Genomic DNA, 27,150 nt, shown 5'->3' with positions numbered 1-27,150 from the left:
CAAAGTATTGGATCTGTGGCTATCTTTTAGAATAATACAAGTATTCTAGAGACTGCAACTCCAAGTACACTGGGAAGAGAGGAAATATACCTTTCTCTACCCAGCATTATTAAAAGTCCCTAGGAAGGTTTTCAAACAGACTCACATGAAAAACAACAAACAAACCAAAAAAAAAAAGAAACAGGAAATTTTTTTTTTTTTTTTTGCAGAGAATTCTGTTTTCTTGACAGCTAGTCCATTTCTGAGAAACTCTGAGCTTGTTTCTGTTTCCAGTTACAAAGGATGTGTGTTCAATACAAATACTTTGCACTTGTCCTAATTCAACACAAGATAATCCTCACTTGTGAGAAAAACAAGGGCAAGGGCCAGAGACTTTTAGTTTCTAGAAACATTGATTCACTGTCCTAAGCAGTGAGGTTAAAGGGAGACACACAGCACCAGTATTTCAGTTCACATTTGCAAACACAGAGCCATGGATGAACCTAATTTGACCTTCCTCTTAGCACACTGACTCATCATTTGAAGAAATCCCAAAATAATCACTAGGGCCTTGTCACTCAATAAGCTGCTATTAAAAACAAACAAACGCCGAAGCCGATTTGGCTCAGTGGGAGAGCGTTGGTCTGCGGACTGAAAGGTCCCAGGTTTGATTCCGGTCAGGGGCATGTACATTGGTTGCGGGCACATCCCCGGTGGGGGGTGTGCAGGAGGCAGCTGGTCGATGTTTCTCTCTCATTGACATTTCTAGCTCTCTATCTCTCTCCCTTTCTCTCTGTAAAAAATCAATAAAATGTATTTAAAACAAACAAACAAACAAACAAACAAGCCAACAAACAAAAACATTACACAGCCTGGTGGGTATGGCTCAGTGTTTGAGCTTCAGCCTATGAACTGGGAGGTAATAAATAGTATGATTCTTGTCAGAGCACATGCCTGGTTGGGGGATAGATCCCAAGTAGGGGTGGTCGGGGAGGTAGCCAATCAGTGATTCTCTCTCATCGTCGATATTTTTCTCTCTCCCTCTCCCTTCCTCTCTGAAATAAGTAAAAATACATATATTTTTAAAAAAATACATTAAATATTTTAAATTGTATTTAGTGCTGTGTGAAATGCAAATAATATGAAGGTGAGAGTCTCCTCCAGCCAGTACGACTGAACCTGTGGCTGGCTCCAGGCTCCTGGCGGCAGCACCATAAGAGCCTAGCTTCTCTCTGTGGTGCCTTCATCAGTATTTGCTGAACTTCCCAGGCCTCGCTGGTCCTCATCTGTAAGCTCACTGCAGAAATCTTGGAGGATGCGGATCCCCGCAAAATCAACCTGGGAGTGGGAGCTTATCACGTGGATGACTACCAGCCTGGGTATTGCCTGTAGTGAGGAAGGTGGAGCAGAAGATTTCTAAGGACAGTAACCTAAACCACCAGAGTATCTGCCGATCCTGGGCCTCACAGAGTTCCGGACCCATGCTTCCTGCCTTGCCCTTGGGAGGACAGCACAGCAATCCGGTAGAAGCAGATAGGAAGTGTGCAGTGTTTGGGGGGAACTGGTGCACTTTGAATCAGAGTGGAGTTCATAGCACAATGGTACAATGGAACAAACTAGGACACACCTGTCTAGGTATCTTCACCAACCTGGGAGAATCACAATGTTGAATTTAAAGACATCCAGTCCTATCTCTACTGGTATGCAGTGAAGAGAGGACTCAACTCCCGGGGTTTCCTGAAGGATCTAGAGATGCTCCAGAGTGTCCCATCGTTGAACTCCATGCCTGTGCACACAACCCACTGGAACTGTCACTTGTGCACTTGTATGTTCTGCTTGGCTTTGTACAAAGTTGTCCCCAAAATCAGGTTATTTGATGAGCCACGTGTAATTGTGGGTGTTGACTGTGTCATTAAAACATCACCTCTATCAAAAATTTTAAAAAAGGCAAGTAATACCTACATAATACCATGCTGAGGAATAACTTAAGTTTAATTAGTAACACCCGTATAGAATTTAGAACCACAGTGGCGCTCACATTTGGTGATTTTGACACCAGGAACCCAGCACACGTGGGATTTGGACCCACATACTGGACAGCCAAAGGAAGTTCTAAACCATTGTTTCATTTTACTATGATTTTTGTCCCTCTCTTCCTTATTCATTTTACTGAGCTGAATAAAATGAAATTGAATACTTTCATGCAAGTATTAAAAAAGAAATTGATGACACATCAAAAGAAGATGTGCTGATAACAATCGGTGATTAGAATGCACAAGAAGGAAATAAAGCAGAATCAAATGTCACCGAAAAATTTGGACTGGGGATCAGAAACTAAGCAGGAAAACAGCTCAGGAAGTTTTGTGAGATAAACAACTTGTCCATCACAAACACATGTTTCACACAACCAGTCAACTGTGTGCATGGACATCAGGAGGTGGCCAATATGGACTGTGTAATTAGCAGCAGAAGATGGAGAAGCTGTGGTCTCTCTTCCGGGTAAATTTGTAAGGAAATAACCAGTGGATTATTGTGTATTCTGTAATGAACTCTCAAACAGTTCAGACACAGAAACAAAGTATGTGGTAAGATAACATTAAGGAGATTTTGTATTTTGGGACAAGTTTGTGAGGAATGGGTATTCATTCTTCTTTGAAAGTTTGGTAGGAATCACCAGTGAAGCCATTTGGGCCTGAGCTTTTCTTGGTGGCAGTTTCAAACTCTTTACTTGGTACAAGTCTATTCAGGTGAGCTATTTCTTCTTGAGAGACTTTCAGTAGTTTGTGTCTTTCTAATAATTTGTTTATTTTTAAATCTAATTTGTTGCCATACAGTTGTCCATAGTATTGCCATATAATTCTTTTTATTTCAGTAATGTCCCCTCTTTCATCTCTGATTTTAGAAGTTTGAATCTCCTTTCTTGTTTTCTTGGCCTGTTTAGTTAAAAGTTTGTCAAAATTGCTGCTCTTTCCAAAGATCCAGCTTATGCTTTCACTGATTTTTTTCACCATTATCTAGTTCACTAATATCGTAACATTCACATACATAAATCTCTATTTTTTTCTTTCTGCCCACTTTGGATTTAGTTTGCTTTTATGTTACACTCAGCGCATGTGTCAAACACAAGGCCCACGGGCCAAATCCAGCCCGCCAGGCCTTGCAATGTGGCCCGCACCGTGCTGTCATCACTGCACTCTGCTGTCAGTTTATGACATTGTCAGTTTAGGACTGTTCAGTAAACGATTCGGCCCGCGATTTAGGCTGGATTTTAGATTTTGGCCCCTTCTCTGATTGAGTTCGACACCCCTATGTTACAGTGTCCTAAAATGAAAGGATTTTAATTTGAGATTTGTTGTTTGCTTAGCAGTGCCACAGAGCATATATATATATATATATATATATATATATATATATATATATATAATATTTAACGGAACATATTTCAGTCTGTTCTCTATATCTATGATTCCATTTCCTATTTTTTTGTTAGTTTATTTTGTTCATGAGTTTCCACATATAAGTTTAATAATATGGTATATGTCTTCCTCTGAGAGACTTACTTCACTTAACATAATACTCTCCAGGACCTCAGAGAGCAGGGGTGGGGGGGAGGATTGAGATATTGGGTGCAAAAGGTAGAGAAATTAAACAAAAAACCACAAAAATTCATATATACAGACAACAGTATGGTGATTACCAGAGGTAAAGGGGGGTAGAAAGGTAGAGGAGAGAAAAGAATAAATGGTGACAGGAGACTTGACTTTGGGTGGTGAACATACAATACAATATTCAAATGATCTATTATATAATTGTACACTTGAAACCAATATAATTTTATTAACTAATGTCACCCAAATGAATTCAATGAATTAAAAAGAAAAATAATAGACCTGAAATGTATGCTAAGTTAATTCCAGTGAAATACAGAATGGTTACTTCTATAACTCTATTCCTTCTTACCTCCATTTAGTGCTATTAATTTTACACACATATTACACATTATATTTACACTAGAGGCCTGGTGCACAAAATTCATGCATGGGTGCGATGCCTAGGCCGGGCTGACTATCAAAGCGTGGGTGTCTGGTGTGGAAGGGCAGGTCTCAGCTGATCTCTGGGCTCTGGGCAGCACCTGGGCCACCGGGCCCTCACAACACCCCCTCCACCTGAGTCACGGAGCCCATGCAGAGATGTGGTGAGCATAGTTGGACACCATGGGCCAGAGTACAGCATGGGCATCTGCACACTCTCCAAGCTGGCCTCACAGACCAGCTCTTGGGAGAACCCAAAGGGAGCCCAACTGGCTCCTGTGGTCCTGGTGGTTGCAGCCTGGCTAATAGGAAGTAGTGGTGTGGGTTCGGTGCCAGCTTCTAGCAGGTGCTCAGCATCTGAGGACAGGAGTATCCCTAGCAAGTGAAAATGGCACCCTGGGAGAGGGTAGCAGGGGGAGAGAGAGCAAGCTTGGCCGACACTGCACATTCTCACTGCACCTCCGTCCCCTTCATCCCGCACCCAGGTAGCCCACAAGAGGTCAGAGCCCCCTACCCGGGAACCATGGGAGAGTGATCACCACCACCCAATTCCAATTCCCCATCTCAGCCCAGAGCTTGGCCCCAATTGGACGATCAAAGCCTGCCGGACACTAGTCACTGTCTGTGGGGTGATGGGATGAGTCCTGGCCCCGTGCCCAGATCCCTCAGTGACTGGGTGCTGGGCAGAGGCCCCACACCCCCCATCTCCACTCATTGCCATCTGCAGGGCAATTTGTGGGGTGATTGAACCTCCACTCCCACCTGCATTGGCCTGGTGCTACCCCCTCACCTGCTCCACCATCCTGCCACAGTCCCCCTCTAGCGCAGGGCTATCAGGCCTGGCAGCCCCTCCACTGCTGCCCACTGCCAGTGCTGCATCACCAACACCCGCCATCTCCTGCACCCTGGTGGTCAGCGCATGTCATAGAGAGCAGGTGAACTCCCGGTTGAGGGGACAATTTACATATTAAGTTTTTATTACAATATATAGGGCTAGTGGCCCAGTGCACAGATTCATACCATTGAAAAGAAATGAATTAGCCAAAATCGGTTTCGCTCAGTGGATAGAGCGTCGGTCTGCAGACTGAAAGGTCCCAGGTTTGATTCCGGTGAAGGGCATGTACCTTGGTTGCTGGCACATCCTCAGTGGGAGGTGTACAAGAGGCAGCTGATCGATGATTCTCTCTCATCAATGTTTCTAACTCTCTATCCCTCTCTCTTCCTCTCCGTAAAAAATCAATAAAATATATTTAGAAAAAAAAAAAAAAGAAAAAAAAAAAGAAAAGAAATGAATTAGAAGGTGGCTGGCTGAGTGGGACTGGGTGAGACAGGCTGGACATGCCCTAGAACCAACCTCCCGAGGTTTCAGCTCCTGTGTTGAGCATCTTCCCCCTGGTGGTCACTGCACATCATACCTACTGGCCAGTCGGCCTGTCTACTTTTCATATATATATATATATATATATATATATATATATATATATATATATATAACACCCCCAACAATACATTTTGATAATTACCAATTTGCATGATTTTCTATTTTTAAAAAGGCTGAAGGAGGAAAAATAAATGTATAGGGCTTCTTATAGTAACTTTCATTCATACAGTCTCTGTTTCTCTGTATTCCTATGAGCTCGTGTAACATCTCTTTATTTCAATAGGCTGAGCAACCACTTACCTCCTTTATTCTGCTTTGCTAAATATGTTACTTTTAAGTATGAAATAGGCCCTAAGATACAATTATTAATATATACATATTGTTGTGTACAATTGCTTCTTGAACCAGTTAAGAGGAGAAAGAAGAGGAAATTTGTATACTGTCTTTTATAATTAAATTTGTATACTATCTTTTATAATTATAATTAAAATTTATACTGTCTTTTATAATTACACAATTCCCTTACTGGTGTTCTTTGTTTTTTTTATGTGGATTTGTATTACCATCTGAGGTCGCTTGCTTCCTGCTGAAAACCTCCCTTTGTGTTTTTTCTAAAGTCAATTTGCTATAAAGTTTCTTCAAGTCTCCACACTGTTTCAAATAAAACGAGCTCTTTGGGGAAGAAATTCAGCGATTTCTGTGATTATGCACTGCCTCTCTCCCTGCAAAAATATCTGAGCCCCTGATCCTCCCTGGGAAGGGGTGGTAGCCTCTGGTCTTCTCTATTTGCCTCTCCCAGCTTGGAAACTCCTTCCTACAAGTTTGCCAAGAGGGATCAGGCCAGGCATCTCAGCCCCCATCCTTCCTTCCACCTACTGATCAGCTTAAGTCTTCACTCTGTGAGTGTGCCTGGGTGCATGTGGGAAACCCCAGCTTCCAGGAATTTAGTCTCTGCAATCAGTGCTGGAGGCCATGAGAAATACTGGTGGCCTGCCTCTCCCAGTATTTGAAAGAGAGAAGAGGGAGCCACATCTTGTTGAGCACACCCACCAAGAGCAGAGCTTTTGTCAAACTGAACTAGTTAAGGAATTCTGTGAAATCCAGATACCCTTCTGTTTTTACAGCTTTCAGAAATTCCTTTGATGGTTGTCCAATCACTACTTTGCAGTACTTTAAGTTTCACATTACTCTAAATCCTTCACTTCTAATTAATGGGTCTTTAGGAATTCCAGAATGTCACATGACATCAGAAAAGGGGAATAAAAGCCCAACCATCAGGTGAAAGACAGAGAAGTGACAGAAAATACTCCAACCTACACTGAGGAGGAACAAAACAGGTAAGAACTTTATTTTTACATGTATACACACACACACACACACACACACACACACACACACACACACACATATATATATATATATATATATATATATATATATATATATATATATTTATAAATCTTTATTGTTCATATTATTACAAATGTTCCTCATTTTTTCCCCCTCCATTGCTCCCCTCCACCAGATTCCCACCCCACCCTCTGCCCTTTCCCCATCCCCCATTGTCCTCATCCATAGGTGCACAGTTTATGTTCAGTCGCTTCCCACACCCCATACTCCCCTTTTCCCTGAAAATCGTCAGTTCACTCCTTCCATACCTCTGATTCTATTATATTCACCAGTTAATATTGTTCATCAGATTTTTTAATTTCCTTGGTTTTTAGATTCACTTGTTGATATTTATGTATTTGTTGTTCATAATTTTTATCTTTATTTTCTTCCTCTTCCTAGAGAACCCCCTTCACCAATTCATATAATTCTGGTTTGGCAGTGATGAACTCCTTTAGCTTTATTTTATCTGGCCTTTGATTCTGAGTGATAGCTTTTCTGGGTAGAGTATTTTTGGCTGTAGGTTCTTGCTATTCATCACCTTGAATATTTCTTGCCATTCCCATCTGGCCTGTATGGTTTCTGTTGAGAAATCAGCTGACAATCATATGGGTACTCCTTTATAGGTAACTACCTGATTTTCTCTTGCTGCTTTTAATATTCTCTCTTTGTCTTTTGCTCTTGGAATTTTAATTATGATGTGTCTTGGTGTGGTCCTCTTTGAATTCCTTTTGTTTGGGGTTCTGTGTGCTTCCTGGACTTGTAAGTCTAATTCTTTCACCAGGTGGGGGAAGTTTTCTGTCACTATTTCTTTCAGTATGTTTTTGGTATCTTGCTCTCTCTCATCTTCTGGAACCCCCATAATTCTGATGTTGGTTCGCTTGAAGTTGTCCCAGAGGTTTCTTACATTATCTTCAATTTTCTTGATTCTCTTGTCTTCTTGCTTCTGCTGAGGAGTGTCTTCTGGCTCTTTATGTTCCAGATCTTTTACTTGATTCTTTCAATCTTCCATTCTGTTTTTAGGACTCTGTATAATATTTTTTTATTTCAGACAATGTATTCTTTATTTCTAGTTTATCCCTTATTATTTCTTTTTTTAAATATATTTTATTGATTTTTACAGAGAGGAAGGGAGAGAGATAGAGAGTTAGAAACATCGATGAGAGAGATTCATCGATCAGCTGCCTCTTGCACATTCCCTACCAGGGATATGTCCGTAACCAAGGTACATGCCCTTGACCGGAATTGAACCCGGGACCTTTCAGTCCCCAAGCTAATGCTCTATCCATTGAGCCAAACTGGTTTCGGCAATCCCTTATTATTTCTTGTTGATCTCTTATTATTTCTAGTTGATCCCTTTTCATATCCTTATAGGTCTTATCGACCTTTTCTAGGAAATTCTTGAAAAACCTTATAAGCATGGTTTTGAACTCTATATCCAGTCACTTTTTGTCCTCCATTTCTTTTGTTTGTGATCTGTTTCCTTGTCTTGGTATTTTCACAGCTTCCCTGATTTGGTAGCCTTAAAAGTATTTGTGTTCAGGTAGATGGGGCAGAGTTTCAGGGTGGAGCCTACAGCCTTGACTTCTGTCAGCCCTGCCCTATGAGGCTCCTGAGTCTCAGTGTTCCTTAATGTCTTTAGGTACTCGCTGCAAGCACCTCTGAGAGAAAGGTGCCCTCGATTTTTGCCTGCTACCAAACAGTCTAGTCTCTCCCCCAATGAGCCCGGAACTGGGGTTCAGTTGGAAGTGGGGTTGGAAGTGGGGTTCAGAGCAGTCTGGAGCTTTTGTCTCCTTTCTGCTAGGGCAATCCCGCGGCACAGTCAACACTCTGTTCTCTGTGTGAAATGTGCGCGCCTCCAGGACTGCCTTTCGTTGCTACCCTGAGTTTCCACCTTACAGCCCAGGCTCCCTCCTTATGTGTCTGGGTCCCCAGGGTCTTGCCCAGAACTAGGGTTCAGTGCTGTCGGAACTGGGGCTCAGCACAGTCTGGAGCTTTTATCTCCTTCGCAGGGGTCCTCAAACTTTTTAAAGTGGGGGCCAGATCACGGTCCCTCAGAGAGCTGGAGGGCTGGACTATATGAACTACTAATTCCTACTGTAACACCTCGGCTGCTCTCACTGCCCAAAAAACCTGGCGGGCCGGATCAGACTCCTCTGCGGGCCACATGTGGCCCGCGGGCCGTAGTTTGAAGACCCCTGCGCTAGAGAATGCCAGCCAGGGACTCAGCCTTCCCCTCCTCTCCGTCTCCCTCCTCTCCGTGCGTGCACCATGTCTCCGTACCTGAGGGTTTTACAGCTGCACTGATTTTCCTTCTGGTTTTCTCTTTTCTCCTCATTGTAGAATTTCCAGTCAGTTGACTTTCCTGTAGTTCTGGATAATGTCCATTTTGTATTTTAGTTGTATTTTATTGAAATTGTTGTGTGAGGCTGCAGTTAGGTGTTTACCTATGCGGCCATCTTGGTTTCTCTGAGAAGAAAAAATATATATTTTAAAATATTTAGAGAAGGCAAAGGGAAGAGAGAGCGAGCCCAGCACCTGTTCCCAGGCCTCCAGCTGCTTGAAATTTAGACTGCCACATTTTTCCTACAGATAAGGATCTCAGATTCTGATAAGCCTGAAAAGGGGAATGGGGGAATTTCTAACTGCGTTTTTAATCCCCTAACAGAACCTTTAAGTGTCCAAGGAGTTGCAGGGGAGGGAGGTGGCGGGGGGGGGGGGGGGGTCTCATTGGGGCGAAGGGGGTCACAGGAAAATTTCCCTCCTTGTCACCGCCCCCTCCAGCTACACTAAACAACCCCTGGAAGGAATGGACACTGGGTGGGTGGAGACAGGGAGCAGCGCAGGTCCCAGGTGGCTTCCACCAGGGCGTTTTCATCTGGCAATCCACTGGGAAAATTGCCAACGAAGGTGGCATGGGGGAACTGGTGACCCCTACACTGCAATCAGACTCCCTGAACGTTCTGAAAAGGTCCTCTGTTTATGTGTGTTTGCATTAATATTACTGATTTTAAAACTATAAATTAAGAGTTGACATACACACACAAGGACCAAGTGTCCCTCAAAATATTTTCCTTTTCTTCTAAAAATTTTACAATGTACTATAATCATTAATCACATTAACCTTAAATGGCCAATTGAAACAAACAGTAGTTAACTTTAGAATTTGGTCCCTGCTTTTAACTTTCTGGATTATAATTGTTACAAATTCATACCTTCAAATTAATAAATATAGACATAAATTTCGTTAGGTAGGTTGATTCCCCTCTGACAGAAAACAAAGCACCTCTGGGAAAAAGGAATCCCAGTGGCCACTCGAGGCAGTTGGCTAGCTGTCAGAGCACTCAGCTTTAAAACAAATCAAAGGTTTCTTTCTTTAATTTTTTTAAAATCAGACCAAGTAATATATTTTGAATTCTTAATTATTTAAGAGAAAACACATTTTGTTTTCTCAAAAATAGTTGCTATACTCTAGGCATTTAGTTACCACATTATATAACTTCTCCCAATTCAATTTGAATCTTAAACTTTCAGAGCTTTAAAAAAAAAATTTTTTTTAGGTAGCAAATCAAATGCTTAGCATTTCCCAAATCAATAATACTTTTACAGTTTTTAAAGATGCATTTCAAATAAAATGTAAGGCATATTTAATAAATAGACTAATTTCAATTCTCTAGACTAGGGGTGTCGAACTCAATCAGAGAAGGGGCCAAAATCTAAAATCCAGCCTAAATCGCGGGCCGAATGGTTTACTGAACAGTCATAAACTGACAATGTCATAAACTGACAGCAGAGTGCAGTGATGACAGCGCGGTGGGGGCCACATTGCAAGGCCTGGCGGGCTGGATTTGGCCCTCGGGCCTTGTGTTTGACACATGTGCTCTAGACTATGCAAGGCATATTTAGATCAACCCTTCAATATTATAACAATTCAACACACTTAGATTTAAGTTTTTATCATTTGATTTAGTAAACTTCTAAGTTCTTTTCAAAATGGTCATAATTTTCCTTTCTTGACCTCCACTGAGAGGTCATTTGCTCTTCTCTTAACATCCTTGAAATGATCAACCATCAGAAAAAGAGGAGTTGTCTGAGTCTGTCCCAATTTATCCGTCCAGTATGTCACAAGAATAACACAAAAGAAAACAATAAAAGACAAACAGAAAGCACCAAAAACCAGCCTCCCAACTCCATGGGAGCAAATCCAGACCAGAATGGATGATGGTTTCTCACCAACCGACGATAGCGACTCATCTCATCCCAACCCAATGAGGGAAATATATTCCCCTTCCAGATGAACCTGAAAGTCTTCTTCACATGTTTGGACATAGGCAAAGTCTCTTCAAATTCAACAAGATAGAAATCATATCAAGCTTCTTCTCAGATCATAGTGGCATCAAATTGAAAATCAACTACAATAAAAATAATCCAAATAAATCAAACTCATGGAGACTAAATAGCATGCTATTGAACAAGGACTGGGTGACCAGAAAAATCGAGGAAGAAATCAAAAACATCATGGTAAAAAATGACAATGAAAACACAACAATCCAAAATCTATGGGACACAGCAAAAGCAGTTTTGAAAGGGATGTTCATATCCCTACAAGCCTATTGCAAAAAACAAGAGAAAATGGTAACAAATTATCTAACTCTACAACTCAAAGAGTTAGAAAAAGAGCAGCAAGAAAAGCCCAGTGTAAGCAGAAGAAAGGAAATAACAAAAATCAGAGTGGAGATAAACGACATAGAGACCAAAGAAAGAATACATAAGATTAACAAAACCAAGAGCTGGTTCTTTGAAAGAATAAACAAAATTGATGAACCTCTAGCCAGACTAACCAAGAAACAAAGAGAGAGGACTCAAATAAACAAAATCAGAAACAAAAGAGGTGAAATAATAACAGACCCCGCCGAAATACAAAGGATTGTTACAAAATACTACGAACAACTATTCCAACAAACTGAACAACCTGGAGGAAATGGACATATTCCTAGAGAAATACAACCTTCCAAAACTCAATCAGGAAGAATCTATAAATCTCAATAGAATAGTAACTCGGGAAGAAATTGAAACAGTCATCAAAAAGCTTCCAGCAAACAAAAGCCCAGGGCCAGATAGCTTCACAGGAGAGTTTTACCAAACATTCAAGGAAGAACTAAAACCCATCCTCCTCAGACTATTCCAAAAAATCCAAGAGGAAGGAACACTTCCAAACTCCTTCTATGAAGCCAGCATCACCCTAATACCCAAACCAGATAAAGACAACTCAATGAAAGAGAATTACAGGCCAATATCCCTCATGAACATAGATGCCAAAATCCTCAACAAAATTCTAGCAAACTGGCTCCAGCAGAGCATCACAAAGATGATACACCATGACCAAATAGGATTTATTCCAGAAATGCAAGGATGGTACAATATCTGCAAATCAATAAATGTGATACATCACATAAACAAATTGAAAGATAAAAATCATATAGTTGTATCAATTGATGCAGAAAAAGCATTTGATAAAATCCAACACCCTTTCCTCATAAAAACTCTCAACAACGTGGGAGTACAAGGATCATGCCTCAACATAATAAAAGCTATATATGATAAACCCACAGCCAATATCATACTCAGTGGGCAACAACTAAAACCATTCCCTCTAAGAACAGGAACAAGACAGGGATGCCCACTCTCACCACTCCTGTTTAACATAGTACTGGAAATGCTAGCCATTGATATTAGACAAAAAGAGGAAATAAAAGGAATCCAAATTGGAAAAGAAGAAGCAAAGTTATCCCTATTTGCAGATGACATGATATTGTACATCAAAAACCCAAAAGACTCCATCAAAAAACTAATTGACATAATAAATACATTTGGCAATGTAGCAGGATACAGAATTAATGCCAAGATATCTATGGCATTTCTATACACCAATAGTGAACTTACAGAAACAGAGACTAAAAAGGAAATCCCATTTACCATTGCACCAAAAGAAATAAGATACCTAGGAATAAACTTAACTAAGGAGGTAAAATACCTATACTCGGAAAAGTATACAACACTGAAAAAAGAGATAGAGGAAGATATAAACAGATGGAAGAACATACCATGTTCATGGATTGGTCTAATCAATATAATCAAAATGTCCATACTTCCCAAAGCAATTTATAGGTTCAATGCACTCCCCATTAAAATTCCAACAGCATATTTCACTGACCTAGAAAGAACTCTCCAAAAATTCATTTGGAACAATAAAATACCATGAATAGCCACAGCAATCCTGAGAAAGAAGAGTAAAGTAGGAGGGATCTCAATACCAGATTTCAAGCTGTATTACAAAGCCACTGTTCTCAAAACAGCCTGGTATTGGCACAAGAAGAGACATAGATCAATGGAATAGAATAGAGAATCCAGATATCGACCCAAATCACTATGCTCAATTAATATTTGACAAAGGAGGCACGAGCATACAATAGAATCAAGACAGTCTCTTCAATAAATGGTGTTGGGAAAATTGTACAGATACATGCAAAATAATGAAACTAGATCACCAACTTATACCATACACAAAAATAAACTCAAAATGGATACAGGACTTAAACATAAGACAGGAAACCATAAAAATACTAGAGACATCCACAGGCAACAAAATATCAGACATATGCCAAAAGAACTTCTTCACTAATACTGCCCCTAGGGCAATGGAAGCCAAAGAGAAAATAAACAAATGGGACTACATCAAAATAAAAAGCTTTTATACAGCAAAAGAAACCATCAACAAAACAACAAGAAAGCCCACTGTATGGGAGAACATATTTGCAAATGTTATTACTGATAAAGGGTTAATCTCCAACATCTACAGACAGCTTATACAACTTAATAAAAGGAAAATGAATGACCCAATTAAAAAATGGGCAATGGATCTAAATAGAATCTTCTCAAAAGAAGACAGAAGGAAGGCCAAGAAGCACATAAAAACATGCTCAAAGTCAATAATTATCCGAGAGATGCAAATCAAAACAACAATGCGGTAACATCTCACACCTATTAGAATGGCCAACATCAACAAATCAACAAACTACAAATGTTGGCGAGGTTGCGGAGAAAAAGGAACCCTGGTGCACTGCTGGTGGGAATGTAGACTGGTGCAACCACTGTGGAGAACAGTATAGAGTTACCTAAAAAACTGAAAATGGAACTCACATTTGACCCAGTAATCCCACTCCTAGGAATATACCCCAAGAAGCTAGAAACACCAATCAGAAAGAATATATGCACCCCTATTTTCATAGCAGCACAATTTACAATAGCTAGGATTTGGAAACAGCCTAGGTGTCCATCAGCAGATGATTGGGTCAAAAAACCATGGTACATCTACACAGTGGAATATTATGCTGCCAGAAAAAGAAGGAATTCTCATCATTTGCAGCAACCTGGATGGAATTGGAGAACATCATGCTGAGTGAAATAAGCCAGTCAATGAAAGAAAAACACCACATGATCTCACTCATTTATGGATAATAAGGAACATTATAAACTGATGAACCAAAAGATAGATATAGAGACAGTAAAGCAACAAGCAGACTGTCAAATTATAGCAGGGAGGGTAGGGAGATCTGAGGAAGATAAGAGATCAACTAAAGGACTTGTATACATGCATATAAGTACAACCAATGGACACAAAACTCTGGGGAGAGAGGGCATATGGAAGGGGGGGGGTAATGGTATATATACAGAGATAATAATTTAATTAAAAATTTTAAAAAAATAATAAATAAATAAATAAATAAATAAATAATAAAAAATAAAAATAAAAGGAGCCAAAACACATAACCAATATTTTTTAAAATCAGAAAAAAAAATACTGCCAACATTTTCTCTCATCAGTTTGTTTCCTACTTCTGTTAAGCTACTCTACCATATTTGAATTTAAGTGTGTGTCAGAATGCTGGCATATATATTCTAGTTATATATCAGGGATATTTTAATTCACTTCTAAAAACTGCAATCCATTGTATTGAACTCTATGTGGAAGAAAATGGGTGACATGCTAACCTGACTAGCTCAGGAAAGGCCTTGCATGACTGCCTTGCAAACTCAGAGACCTAACGTAACCACAAAGGTTAACCAAAATTAAAACTTCAAAACTAAAAGCAGTTTATGGTGGGTAGTCATCTCCTTGGCTGGTAAGCTCCCAGACAAAGGTCAATATTTACCTTACTTGAGCCAGTATATTGTCTTTTTCCCTCCTCTATTTTCTGATATCTTTTTGTTTCTTTTTTCTGTATTTTTTTAAAGTCTTAGATATGTCTCATTTTCCCCCAACTGACATTCTTCCCCAGCCCCAGTCATTCGCAACCCTAATGTCTGTGTCCATTGGTTATGCTAACGTGCATGCGTACAAGTCCTTTGGTTGCTCTCTAACCCCCCTCCCTCCCCTGCCATTTGTCTCTGGATCTATTCTTGTTCATCAAATTATATTGATCATTATATCCCACATATGAGTGAGACCATGTGATATTTATCTTTTTCTGACTGGCTTATTTCACTTAGCATGATGCTCTCCAGTTCCATCCATGCTGTTGCAAATGGTAAAAGTTCCTTCTTTTTTACAGTAGAATAGTACTCCATTGTGTAGATGTACCACAGCTTTTTAATCCACTCATCTGCTGATGGGCACTTAGGCTGTTTCCCAATCTTAGCTTTTGTAAATTGTGCTGTTATTCACACAGAGGTGCATATATCCTTTCTGATTGGTATTTCTGGTTTCTTGGGATACAGTCCTAGAAGTGGGATTACTGGGACAAATGGGAATTCCATTTTTAACTTTTGGAAAAAACTCCATACTGTTTTCCACAGTGGCTGCACCAGACTGCATTCCCACCAGGAGTGCATAAGGGTACCTTTTTTTCTGCAACCTTGACAGCATTTGTCCTTTGTTGATTAGTTGATGATAGCCATTCTGATAGGTGTGAGATGTTACCACATGGAGATGTTTTCATTTGCATCTCTCTGATAATTAGTGACTTTGAGCATGTTTTCACATGTATCTCAACCTTCTGTATGTCCTCTTTGAAAAAGTGTTTATTTCGGTCCTTTGCCCATTTTTTTTATTTGATCATTTATCTACCTCGTTTTATGCTGTATGAGTTCCCTGTAAATGTTGGAGATTGAACCCGTATCTAACATAGCATTGGCTAATACATTGAGTGGCCAGATTATTATGATCTCTGAATGCATAATAATCTGGCCACTCAGTATATATCCTATATAATAAAAGGCTAATATGTAAATTGTCCCCTTGACCAGGAGTTCTACCAGCAGGCAGGTCGGCCAACGCCCATGTGCCCCCTCCCCCCCCCCCCCCCCCCGGCGCTGGCCAGGCTGGCTGGACCCCACCCATGCATGAATTCATGCACTAGGCCTCTAATATATATATATTATTTAATTATAATGAATTCAGAGATCATAATAATCTGGCCACTGAGTGTATATTCTCCCATGCAGTGGGCTTTCTTGTTGTTTTGTTGATGGTTTCTTTTGCTGTCCAGAACTTTTTATTTTGATGTAGTTCCATTTATTTATTTTGTCCTTAGTCAAGGCCTTTTCTTGTAGAAGCAGAAATTGAAACTGCTGATGCCTGTGATATCCTTATACACAAAATGTCAGTGTGTGAGTTCATTTCATTAGTTTATTAGCACATTTTATTTTAATTCCATTTCATGGTTTTTCAGAGTAGTATAAAATATTCATTCCTGTTACATCTTGAGCCAATGACCACTTGGTAGGAGTGATGATCTACTGTGTTCCATGGTTTTATTCACTTCCATCAGCTCTTCCCTAGGATCACAACACTCCAACTCTATCCCAAGACCAGAGGAAACTCTTAAGCAATAGTATGGGGCTTAGGATGTCTTAGAAGGGTGACATATGTGAGGAAGAGCAAGTCTACTCAGAACAGACCACCTGATAACCTCCTCATTGTAAAATGCATCCCATTATACAATCTCAAGTGTTTCTAGATTCAGTAACCATGCTTTTAAATAAATAATCCAGGTAAGAATCATAGTAATCATTATTACTATAATTCAGCAGGAATTGAATCACTCTGTAGGGAAAAACATTGCCTTTTTGGTTTATTTCATCTATGTAAACTTTATGGCTCAACAGAATTGCAAGCATCATGATTTTAATTTTAGTTTCATGGCAATTGCTTAACTTTCTGACATTGCTAATTAAAGTGTTCCTAGTGAAGGGGAGGGGAGCTGATTAGGAAGTTATGTTCTTGGGATTTTTAGAGTATGTTACACATTGACAATCATTCTCTGCTTCTCATCTAGATATATCTCAGCTGATTTTGAAGTTTCCTGCTCTGTTCCTGGAATCCCTCCTTGAGAAGGCATTCATGTTTCTGAAAGAGAAAGTAGAGACTGAACTCACACAATTCCAAACATTTTCCACATGAAATTAAGAAATATGACTATGTAAAGCCACTTTTTCCGTGTACAAAGCTAGCAATTAGTTAAATGGGATTAAAACATTAAATCTGTTTGATTAAAACCACTTATTTTTCTACTCTGCACTGTCCAGAGAAAGAGAGAGAAAGATGGTTATTTGTCATATTAATTTTATCTTCTTTTGTAACATATGCATTTATCACTCTACACTTGTTTATAAATATTGTTTTAAATTAATCCTGCACATTTCAAATGTAGAATTTAATATATATTATTGTATGTATGTGTATATATATATATATATATATATATATATATATATATATATATATATAAAATTGATTTCAGAGAGGAAGAGAGAAGAGAGAGAGAGAGATAGAATTATCAAAGATGAGAATCATTAATTGGCTGCCTCCTGCACACCCCCTACTGGGGATCTAGCTAACAACCTCTGCATGTGCCCTTGACTAGAATTAGTCCGCAGGCAGACACTCTATTGATTGAGCCAAACCAGGTAGGGCTCAAATGTATTTTTATTTTAATTTAGTTCAAAAGATTTTTCTATTTCTATAGTAATTTCTATTTGAGCTATTTAAAAACATATTTCGTAAATTTTATATTTATGGTAGGTTTTTCTAAATGCCTGATTTCTAACATTATTTTACCTGGTCAGAGAAAACAGCTAAGATTTGGAAACAGCTAAGTGCCCATCCACAGATGAGTGGATTAAAAAACTGTGGTACATATGTACAATAGAATATTATGCAGCTGTAAAAAGAAAGAACTCTTATCATTTGCAACAGCATGGATGGATGTCGGGGTTCTTATCCTAGCCTTACAAAGGGTTCTGCATTCTGAAAAAAGGGGCTGTACATAGATGATTAAAGAGTCCAGAAATGAAAGATAATTTTGAAAGGCATTGGAAGTCAGAAGAGCTTCAGCTAAAGGGAGCTAAAGACTCTTCTTTGTCTAGGACCCTGTGCTTTTATTATCACACAATTTGTGCCAAGGCAAGGTGGAAATATATACTTCAAAGGGTAAGTTATCAAAAGATATACAGAAGCATTGCCAGTTTGGGGAATAGCTTACAGCTGTTCAGGTGTTTAGCCAACAGGAGGCAGTAAAATGCCCTGAGCTGTCTGGCAGTTAACAATCCTATTCAGGTTTGGGGGAAATGCCATTTTCAACAGGTAAACTACATATGTGGCTCACACTTGTTGAGCCCCCCAAGTCTCATCAACCTTTTGACAGAACCCTAGTAATTATTACATGCTGGAATTGGTTCTCTCAGCAAATGGACCTGAAGAGCATTATGCTAATTGAACTAAACCAATCTGAGAAAGATAAGTATCTCACTCATACGTGAGATCTAATGAACAACATAAACTGATGAACAAAAACAGACCCAGAGACATAGACACATCGAACAGATTGTCAAGCCTCAGAGGGAGCATGGGAGGGTGAGTCAGTGGAGGGAAAAGGGATCAACCAATGAACTCATGCATATGTGCATAACCCATGGACATAGACAATAGGTTGGTGAAGACCTGGGGTGGAGGGCAGGGTGGGCCAGGAGAGGTCAATGGGGAAAATAGGGAACACATGCAATACTTTTTACAATAAAGATTTAGAATTTGAAAAATCCTATCTAATAAAAGAGTAATATGCAAATTGATTGTCACTTCAACACACAAGATGGCTTCCACCAAGTGGTCAAAGATGGCTGCCCCTGTGTGGACACAAGAAGGCTGCCACAAGATGGCCTGCAGGGGAGAGCAGTTATGGGTTATCAGGCCAGCAGAGAAGGGCAGTTAGGGGAGACCAGGCCAGCAGGGGAGGGCAGTTGGGAGGGACCAGGCCTGCAAGGGAAGATAGTTGGGGGCAACCAGGCCTGTAGGGGAGGGCAGTTGTGGGGTACTAGTCCTGCAGAGGAGGGCAGTTGGGGGGAACCAGGCCTGCAGGGGAGGGCAGTTGGGCAGACCAGACCAGTTGAGGAGGGCAGTTAGGGGTTACCAGGCCATCAAGGGAGGGCAGTTGGGGTTGACCAGGCCAGCAGAGGAGCGTAGTTAGGGGCACTCGGGCCAGCAGGGGAACAGTTAGGCATTGATCAGGCTGGAAGGGAAGTGGTTTGGGGGTGATCAGGCTGGCAGGCAGAAGCAGTTAGGGGCAATCTGGCAGGCAGGGAGGTGAGCGGTTGGGAGCCAGCAGTTCTGGATTGTGAGAGGGATCGCAGATTGGAGAGGGTACAGGCTGGGCTGAGGGATACATACCTTGCTATCCATGAATTTCATGCCCTTGGCCTTTAGTATTAATAATAATAAAAAGAATATATCCTGTAAAATCCAGTGTTCTGTGGATATTTATTAGGCCAGTTTTGTTAATAATGTTGCTCATAATTTTTTAGCTTTATATTTTTGTTAGCCTTTTCTAACAATTACTGAGATAATTTTAAAATCTCTAGCTTTGATTGTGATTTTTCCTCTGTTTCTCAATTTCTGCCATATATAAATTTGTAGCCTTATTATGGGGTGTAAGCATCTATTTAAATTTAAATGTAACACAAATTTAAATACTTGATATATTTTAGGCAAATTGAAGCATCTATCATTATGAAATTACTTTTCTTATCTCCACTAATCCTATTGGCCTTAAAGTTTATTTTTTCTGATATTAATATAGCAACTCCAGCTTTCTTTTGGTTGATAGTTATGTGATATATCTTTTTCTATTCCTTTATTTTACTGCACCATAGAATTTGGTTTCAACTTTTAATCCACTCAATCAATGCTGGTATTTTCTGGAGCATTTTGACCAGCTCTGTCCAGTAAAAATGTAATACAAGACACATATGTAATTTAAAATTTTAAGTAACCACATTAAGAGAATAAAAAGAAACTAGTGAAATATATTCTAACAATGTATTGTATTTAACCCAGTAAATTCCAGGATATTATTTCAGCAAATATTCAATACAAAAAAAGCTATTAATGAGACAATTTATACTTTGTTTTACTAAGCCTGGGAAATCTGATGCATATTGCACACTTACACAACATTTCAACATGATTAGTCTTATTGCAAGTCTTCAACAGCCAAATATGGCTAGTGGACACCATATTGGATTATGCAAATTGACAATAGTGTATTTAATGTAATTTTGTATTTAAATATAATATGTTCTTATGTGTTTTATGTTTGGGCATTACATTGTTCATAATTTGGACTCATCAAAATTACTTGGTATGTTTATACCCCTCTGAGAGAATGCAGAAATCTTAGATACTTTGATCGTATTTTAACCTCTACTCAACTTAATTGGTTTCATTATCTTGATTTTTTTTTAATATATATTTTATTGATTTTTTTTTACAGAGAGGAAGAGAGAGGGATAAAGAGTTAGAAACATCAATGAGAGAATCATCGATCAGCTGCCTCTTGCACACACCCTATTGGCACATGCCCCCGACCGGAATCGAACCCGTGACCCTCTAGTCCACAGGCCAACGCTCTATCCACTGAGCCAAACCGGTTTCTGCTCATTATCTTGCTTTTTAATTCTCTAGATTAGGGGTGTCAAACTCAATTAGAGAAGGGGCCAAAATCTAAAATCCAGCCTAAATCGCGGGCCGAATGGTTTACTGAACAGTCATAAACTGACAATGTTAACCAGAAATGTGAATTTAAAATGAGTGGAACAATCTTTTCCTTAACAGTGCTGTTAACCAAGTCACATGCTATCAAGCAAAACAGTAATATTGGTATCAAGCAAAACAGTAATATTGGAATATACCTAAAATGCTCATTGTTTTGTTTTCTGGCTAGATGTCTGACACTGTTTTCCCCAGATCAATGAGTCAATGTTCGGTTTTATTTCTTGGGCTGTAGCAACCCGCAAAACAGCATGGAGGTTGTCATCGGTAACGCGTGATCTGTGCTTGTTTTTGTTCAGATTCATTATTGAAAACATCTGTTCACAAAGATAGGTGCTCCCGAACATGGATAGAATACGGGTAGCATGAAGTCGGAGCTCTGGCATTGAGTCAGGGGGCAGTAGAGGGTAGAAGTCCTCAATTTCAACATCCTGAAACCTTGATTTCAGGCCACTGTCAGACTGAAGCTCGATTATCTCCATCTGAAGGTGATGGGGCACATTGTTGACATCAACTGTAAAAGAATTGGCAAAGATGTCAAAGCCTGAGTGCTGTGTTCTAAAGTCAGAGAAGCGCCGCTCAAATTCACTTAGTAAATGGCTAACTTTGGTAGCCAGCCGACTGCAAGGAAAAGTACCAGAAATAGTGGTTGAGATACGCAAACAAACGGGAAAGTGGGCAAGATTGTCCTGTTCCAGTTGGGACTTCCATAGTTGAAGTTTACACTGGAATGCTGTGATCATGTCAGACATCTTTGTGATGACTTGTTTGCATCCCTGCAGCTTCAGATTCAGTTGGGCGAGATGCTCGCATATGTCACACATCATAGCAAAATCACATAGCCAGGTGGGATCCGACAGTTCAGGCAAGGGCTTTCCTTTACTTTCCATGAAAAGAGCAATTTGTTCTCTGAGCTCAAAAAATCTTTTGAGGACTGCGCTCTTGCTCAGCCATCTTACTTCTGTGTGGTATGGCACGTCTCCATGCTCTGCACCCACCTCCTGTAAAAACTGCTGGAACTGGCGATGATTCAGGCCACGTGCCCGTATAAAGTTAATAGTTTTAATGACTGTGGTCATTATGTCATTCATGTCCAGAACTTTTCCACACATAGCCTCTTGGTGGATAATGCAATGATAAGTAATCAAGGGTGTGTGGCAGTGACTTTTTTGCATTCTTTCCTTCATTAGTCCAACCAAGCCTTTCTTTTCTCCGCACATTGAAGGTGCGCCATCGGTAGTTAGCCCCACCAACTTTTCCCAGGGTAATTTAAAATTATTTATAGATTTCTCCACAGCCTCAAATATATCTCTACCAGTCGTAGTCCCATGCATGGCAGCTACATCCAAAAGTTCCTCAGTGACAGAGAGGTCGGTCTTCGTAGCACGTATAAAGATGGACAGCTGCGCTATATCAGTGTTGTCTGTGCTTTCATCGATAGCAAGTGAAAAAGCGAGATAACTGCATGCCTGTTCGGCCAGCTATGATGATAGATTTCCTGAGAGTTCTTGAACTCTATCTGCAATGGTGTTTCTTGACAAACTGACATTTTGAAAACTCTGTATCTGGTCTGGGCATACTTGCTCACACACTTTTAGCATGCATTGCTTCAAAAAGGCACCCTCTGAAAAACACCTTGAAGTACGGGCAATTTCTTCAGCCACTATAAAGCTTGCTTTCACTGCAGCATCATTTTTCGCTGTAGCCTTTGTAAACATTTGCTGCTGTGATTGTAGTTTGCCTTTTAGTTCTTTAACAATTTTATGCTTTTCTTCCAAAGTATATTTGCCATACTTAACATTATGTTTGGTGTCAAAATGACGACGTATATTGTACTCTTTCATCACCGACACCGTCTCATAACACAATATACACACTGGTTTGCCCTTTCTAAGCACAAACATGTATTCATTTTCCCATTTGTCATTAAATTGTCTGCCTTTTCTTTTCCTGGACATTTTGGGATCAATATTGGCAATAAAAGATGTAGTTTATTGGAAATCTGCGTTAGAAGGAAAAAGTTGAAAACTGCACAGGGATAGCTTGATTTGGCAGATGGAGTGGAGAAAAAAAAAGTCAGTCAATAAATGCCTGGCTGGGTACAGATAGCAGATTCTGTTGCGATTTTTATGCCTGCACTTTATGCCAGGAACTGGCAGCTTCTGCTGTGTATTTTTATGCCCGCACACTCACTCTCTCCTCTGCTCTGCCACCGGCACAACCACATTGGATGCCGGACTATAGGTCACGCCTCCTGAATCTCGCGTGACTTGTTATCTATGCGCATGCGTAATAGATAGCAAGTACAGCGGCCGGCGAGGCAGCCGGCGAGATCACAAGCCTCCTATGTCACCGCGCGTCATTGTGATGGAACGCAGCGGAGTGCAGTGATGACAGCGCAGTGCGGGCCACATTGCAAGGCCTGGCGGGCCAGATTTGGCCCGCGGGCCTTGTGTTTGACATGTGTGCTCTAGATATTTTAAACTCAATGAACAATATTATTATTGCTTTAAACAGTGAATGTTTTTGTAAATGTATATTTTATAAACATTTATTTCTTTATCTGTTCTTCACTCTATTCTCCATCGCTGAGTTTCCATCTGGGAATATAGGTACAAGTAAATTTCAACATAGTATAAATATGAATAAAATTATCTTTATTTTCAATGGAATATACTATTTAGTTGAAGAAAGAGTTACAAATACCAGTAAATTCCTAAATGGGAGGATTGGAATCACTGGAAACAAAAGTTAAGTATGAACTAAACAAATTGTAATGCTAAATCTATGTTGGTGCCCCCTTTAAAATATTATCCAGCATCATTCACAAATCCAGGAGCCAGAACAGCTGCCAACAGCTGGGGGAAGGAAAGCCCTGATCTCCAGTCAGGCCTAGGGATTCTACCTGATCAGTCACAGATTGCAGGAGGGTGCAGGCCAGGCTGAGGGACAACCTTCCTCTCTCCCATGCACAAATTTTGTGCACCAGGCCTCTAGTTCTGTTTATAAATGGGCTTTTTGTTTTGTTTTTTGTCCACATAGGATACCATATGGTATTTGACTTTCTCTGTTCTGATATATTTCTCTTAGCATATGCTCTCAAGGTCCATCCTTATTGTTGCAAATGGCAACTTTTCATTTTTTGTTATGGCTGAGTATTATATAATATATTATATATACTGAGTGGCCAGATTATTATGCATTTAGAGATCATAAAAATCTGGCCACTCAGTGTATATGTCACATTTTCTTTATCCATTCAGTTGTCAATGAACCCTTAGAATGTTTTCATACACTGGTTATTATAAATAATGCTACCATGAATATAGGATGCTGGAAACAAATCAGTTTCATTAAAAGAGAGATGTTGACAGGAAGCCAGGAAGGCTGGTCAACAACCTTAATTGCTCTAACTACTCACCCGTCTGTTGAGACATTGTTAGCTGAAGCAGCCTCCACCTTGTTTGTCCCATGTAAGTTTCTGTTATTTCCTGGCTAAGGGATACATGTAGATTTCTGTTTATCTTGCCTAAGATGTTTTCCCCAAAGCCTCAATAAAAGGGATGGCAGGGCCAGAGCAGGAGTAGTTCTCCCACTAAAGTTGGACTACCGTCTGGCCCCCTATATCGCCAAATTGAATTTCTTCAAGTCTCTTTTCATTTGTGTGAGAACCTAAACCCTGAATTGAAACCCTTTCCAGGCGGGATGTGAAAGAGATTCCAATAATAGAACTACATATATCTTTCTGAGTTAGTGTTTTCTTTTCTTCTCTTTTCTTTTTTTTCTGTCTAAATACCCAAAAATGGAATTGCTGAATTTTATGATAGTTTTATTTCTATTTTTAATGGTAATAATCTCCATAATGTTTTTCATGATGGTGACATCAATTTCAGTCTCATCATCAGTACATGAGAGTTTTCTTTCAAGCTAAGATTATAAAAATTCCTTCCATTTTTCCCCAGAAGCTTTCTTTTATATACTCACTTTAACATTTAAGACTATGATTCATCTCAAATTTCATTTGCATATGATGTGATTGAAGGTCAATATTCCTCCCCCCCCCAAAAAAAAAAGAAAAAAATTTATATATATATATATATATATATATATATATATATATATATATATATATATATATATATATATAATGTAGTTCTCAGAGAAATAAAAATAAATTTCTTTCAAGTTTGAGTTCAAATTCCCCTTTCTATGACTGTAGAATTTACTTTCTGAATTGTGGGGAGAATAAGACTAAATAAGACTAAGGAAAGAGAGTAGAAGACAGAGAGCTGGATGGACAGTAACTACCCAGAATAATTTTGTGGACATGGAAGGAGAAGCATCCACACATAAATCCATTTTTTACAGAGGCAAGTACTTTTTCTACCAGTATCCCAGAGTCCCATCTGTGCCCACAGACCATTAGCCACCACCCAACCAAGAACTGTACTCTCTTTGGGCCTTGCAGTCCATTGTCCCAGGTCTCCCTGATTTGCAGACAGCCCACGTGTCATAGACTCCTTGGCAGGAGTGATGATCAATGTGTCCCATGGCTTTGTTCACTTCCATCAGCTTTGCCTTAAATTCACAACACTCCAACTCTGTCCCCAAACCAAAACAAACCCTTGAGCAATAGCAAGGGGCCTAAGATGTCTAGACGGGTGAGGTAAGTGAGGGAGAGCAATTCTATCCTGAATGCAACCCACCTGATATCTCTTCATTATAAAGTGAATCTCATTATACAATTTAATGTGTCTCTAGACTCAGTAACCATGCTTTCAAATAAAGAATCCATGTAAGAATAATACTAATCACTATTACTATATTCAACAAGAATTGAATCACTCTGTAGGGAAACATTGTATTTGCAGTTTTTTTGGTTCAATTATAAATATCCTGATTCTAATTTTAGTTTAGTGGCAACTGTGTGACTTTTATAAGTTGCTCAATCAAGTAGTCCCCTGTGGAGGGAGGGAGCTGGTTAGGAAGTTAATTTCCTAGCATTCTTAGAGTATGGTACATTTTTTTTCTTCTGTTTTCTTCTCATTAAGATTTATTTCAACTTGAACTGTTTTGATATCTTCCTGGCATTTCTTCTTGAGATGCTGTACATTTATCTGAAAGGAAAAAATGAAGAGTGAACTCACACAATGTAAAACATTTCCCACATTTGCCAAATTATTTCCCTTTTTAATACCTATGTTAATCTTTCATGAGTTTTTGAAATTTATTTGTGAACTAAGTGCACTTCTCAATTTCTAATATTTCACTCTCTCCAATGTATCTGTTTTTCATTAATATTTCTGAATTCTATTCAGCTACAGAAATGCTGTTTACTTATAGTTTCTAAACTTTTAGGGACACTGAATCATATTCTTGGCCCTCTTCACCCACATGCACTACACTCTTCCTGGAAATTATATCATTTTTTCCTTCAACTGTGTGACTTTTATAAGTTGCTCAATCAAGTAGTCCCCTGTGGAGGGAGGGAGCTGGTTAGGAAGTTAATATCCTAGCATTCTTAGAGTATGGTACATTTTTTTTTTCTGTTTTCTTCTCATTAAGATTTATTTCAACTTGAACTGTTTTGATATTTTCCTTCAACACTGTGCCCTCTCAAATATCTATCTAAGAAGGTGAGACAGATGAGTGAATTCCATTGGGAAGATTACTACGTGATTCAGAATCATGGCAGATGTTTGATGAGGCAAGGAAACGGTAATAAGTTGAGGAGGTCGGGGCCTGTGCCGGTCCACACTGTATTTCTGGGTGGACATGGGGACACAACAATGACTTGGAGTAGAGCCTGGAGAACAGGATGATACAGGTAGCATGGGTATGTAATTACATGATTAATATTGTATATGGTCACGGGGTCTTCCTCTTACTCATTAGGACTCCTGCAGAGATAAAGATACAAGGTATGGCCGAAAGAAAATCCACTTGAACTCCAATAAGTAGGATAGACACACTTTCTATTCTTCCACAAGGCAGGATTCTGAAACATTACTTATTCCTCATGAAATTACAATTTCCTCATTTGAAAAAGAGAATATCATAGTATCTATAACTTAAAATAAGGATTTGATAACAGATTGATTGTAAAGCCTTTGCACAGTGCCTGGCAGTGCTTACTAGTGATCCTATATAATAAAAAGGTAATATGTAAGATTGACCATCACTCCAACACACAAGATAGCTGCCCCCATGTGGACACAAAATGGTCACCACAAGATTGCTGACAGGGGTGGGCAGTTGTGGACAAT

General features: G+C 39.5%; 2 protein-coding genes across 2 annotated transcripts in view; both read right to left on the bottom strand.

Annotated features, from left to right (window-relative positions):
* The window catches only part of LOC311616677 (guanylate-binding protein 1-like), an 87,885-nt gene that overhangs the window by 2,635 nt on the left and 58,100 nt on the right, over nt 1–27,150 (bottom strand). The window lies entirely within an intron of this gene.
* Nucleotides 25,088–27,150, bottom strand: part of LOC311616676 (guanylate-binding protein 7-like) — a 28,364-nt gene continuing 26,301 nt past the window's right edge. Inside the window, exon 12 of the mRNA XM_084872347.1 lies at nt 25,088–26,001. Coding sequence (XP_084728473.1) covers nt 25,891–26,001 — 111 coding nt within the window. The 3' untranslated portion in view covers nt 25,088–25,890. The remainder of the gene's footprint in view (nt 26,002–27,150) is intronic.

Source organism: Pipistrellus hanaki (genome assembly GCF_964339955.1).
Source record: "Pipistrellus hanaki genome assembly, chromosome: 2".
In the NCBI taxonomy this organism is placed as follows: domain Eukaryota; kingdom Metazoa; phylum Chordata; class Mammalia; order Chiroptera; family Vespertilionidae; genus Pipistrellus; species Pipistrellus hanaki.
This window is presented reverse-complemented; position numbering and strand designations above follow the sequence as displayed.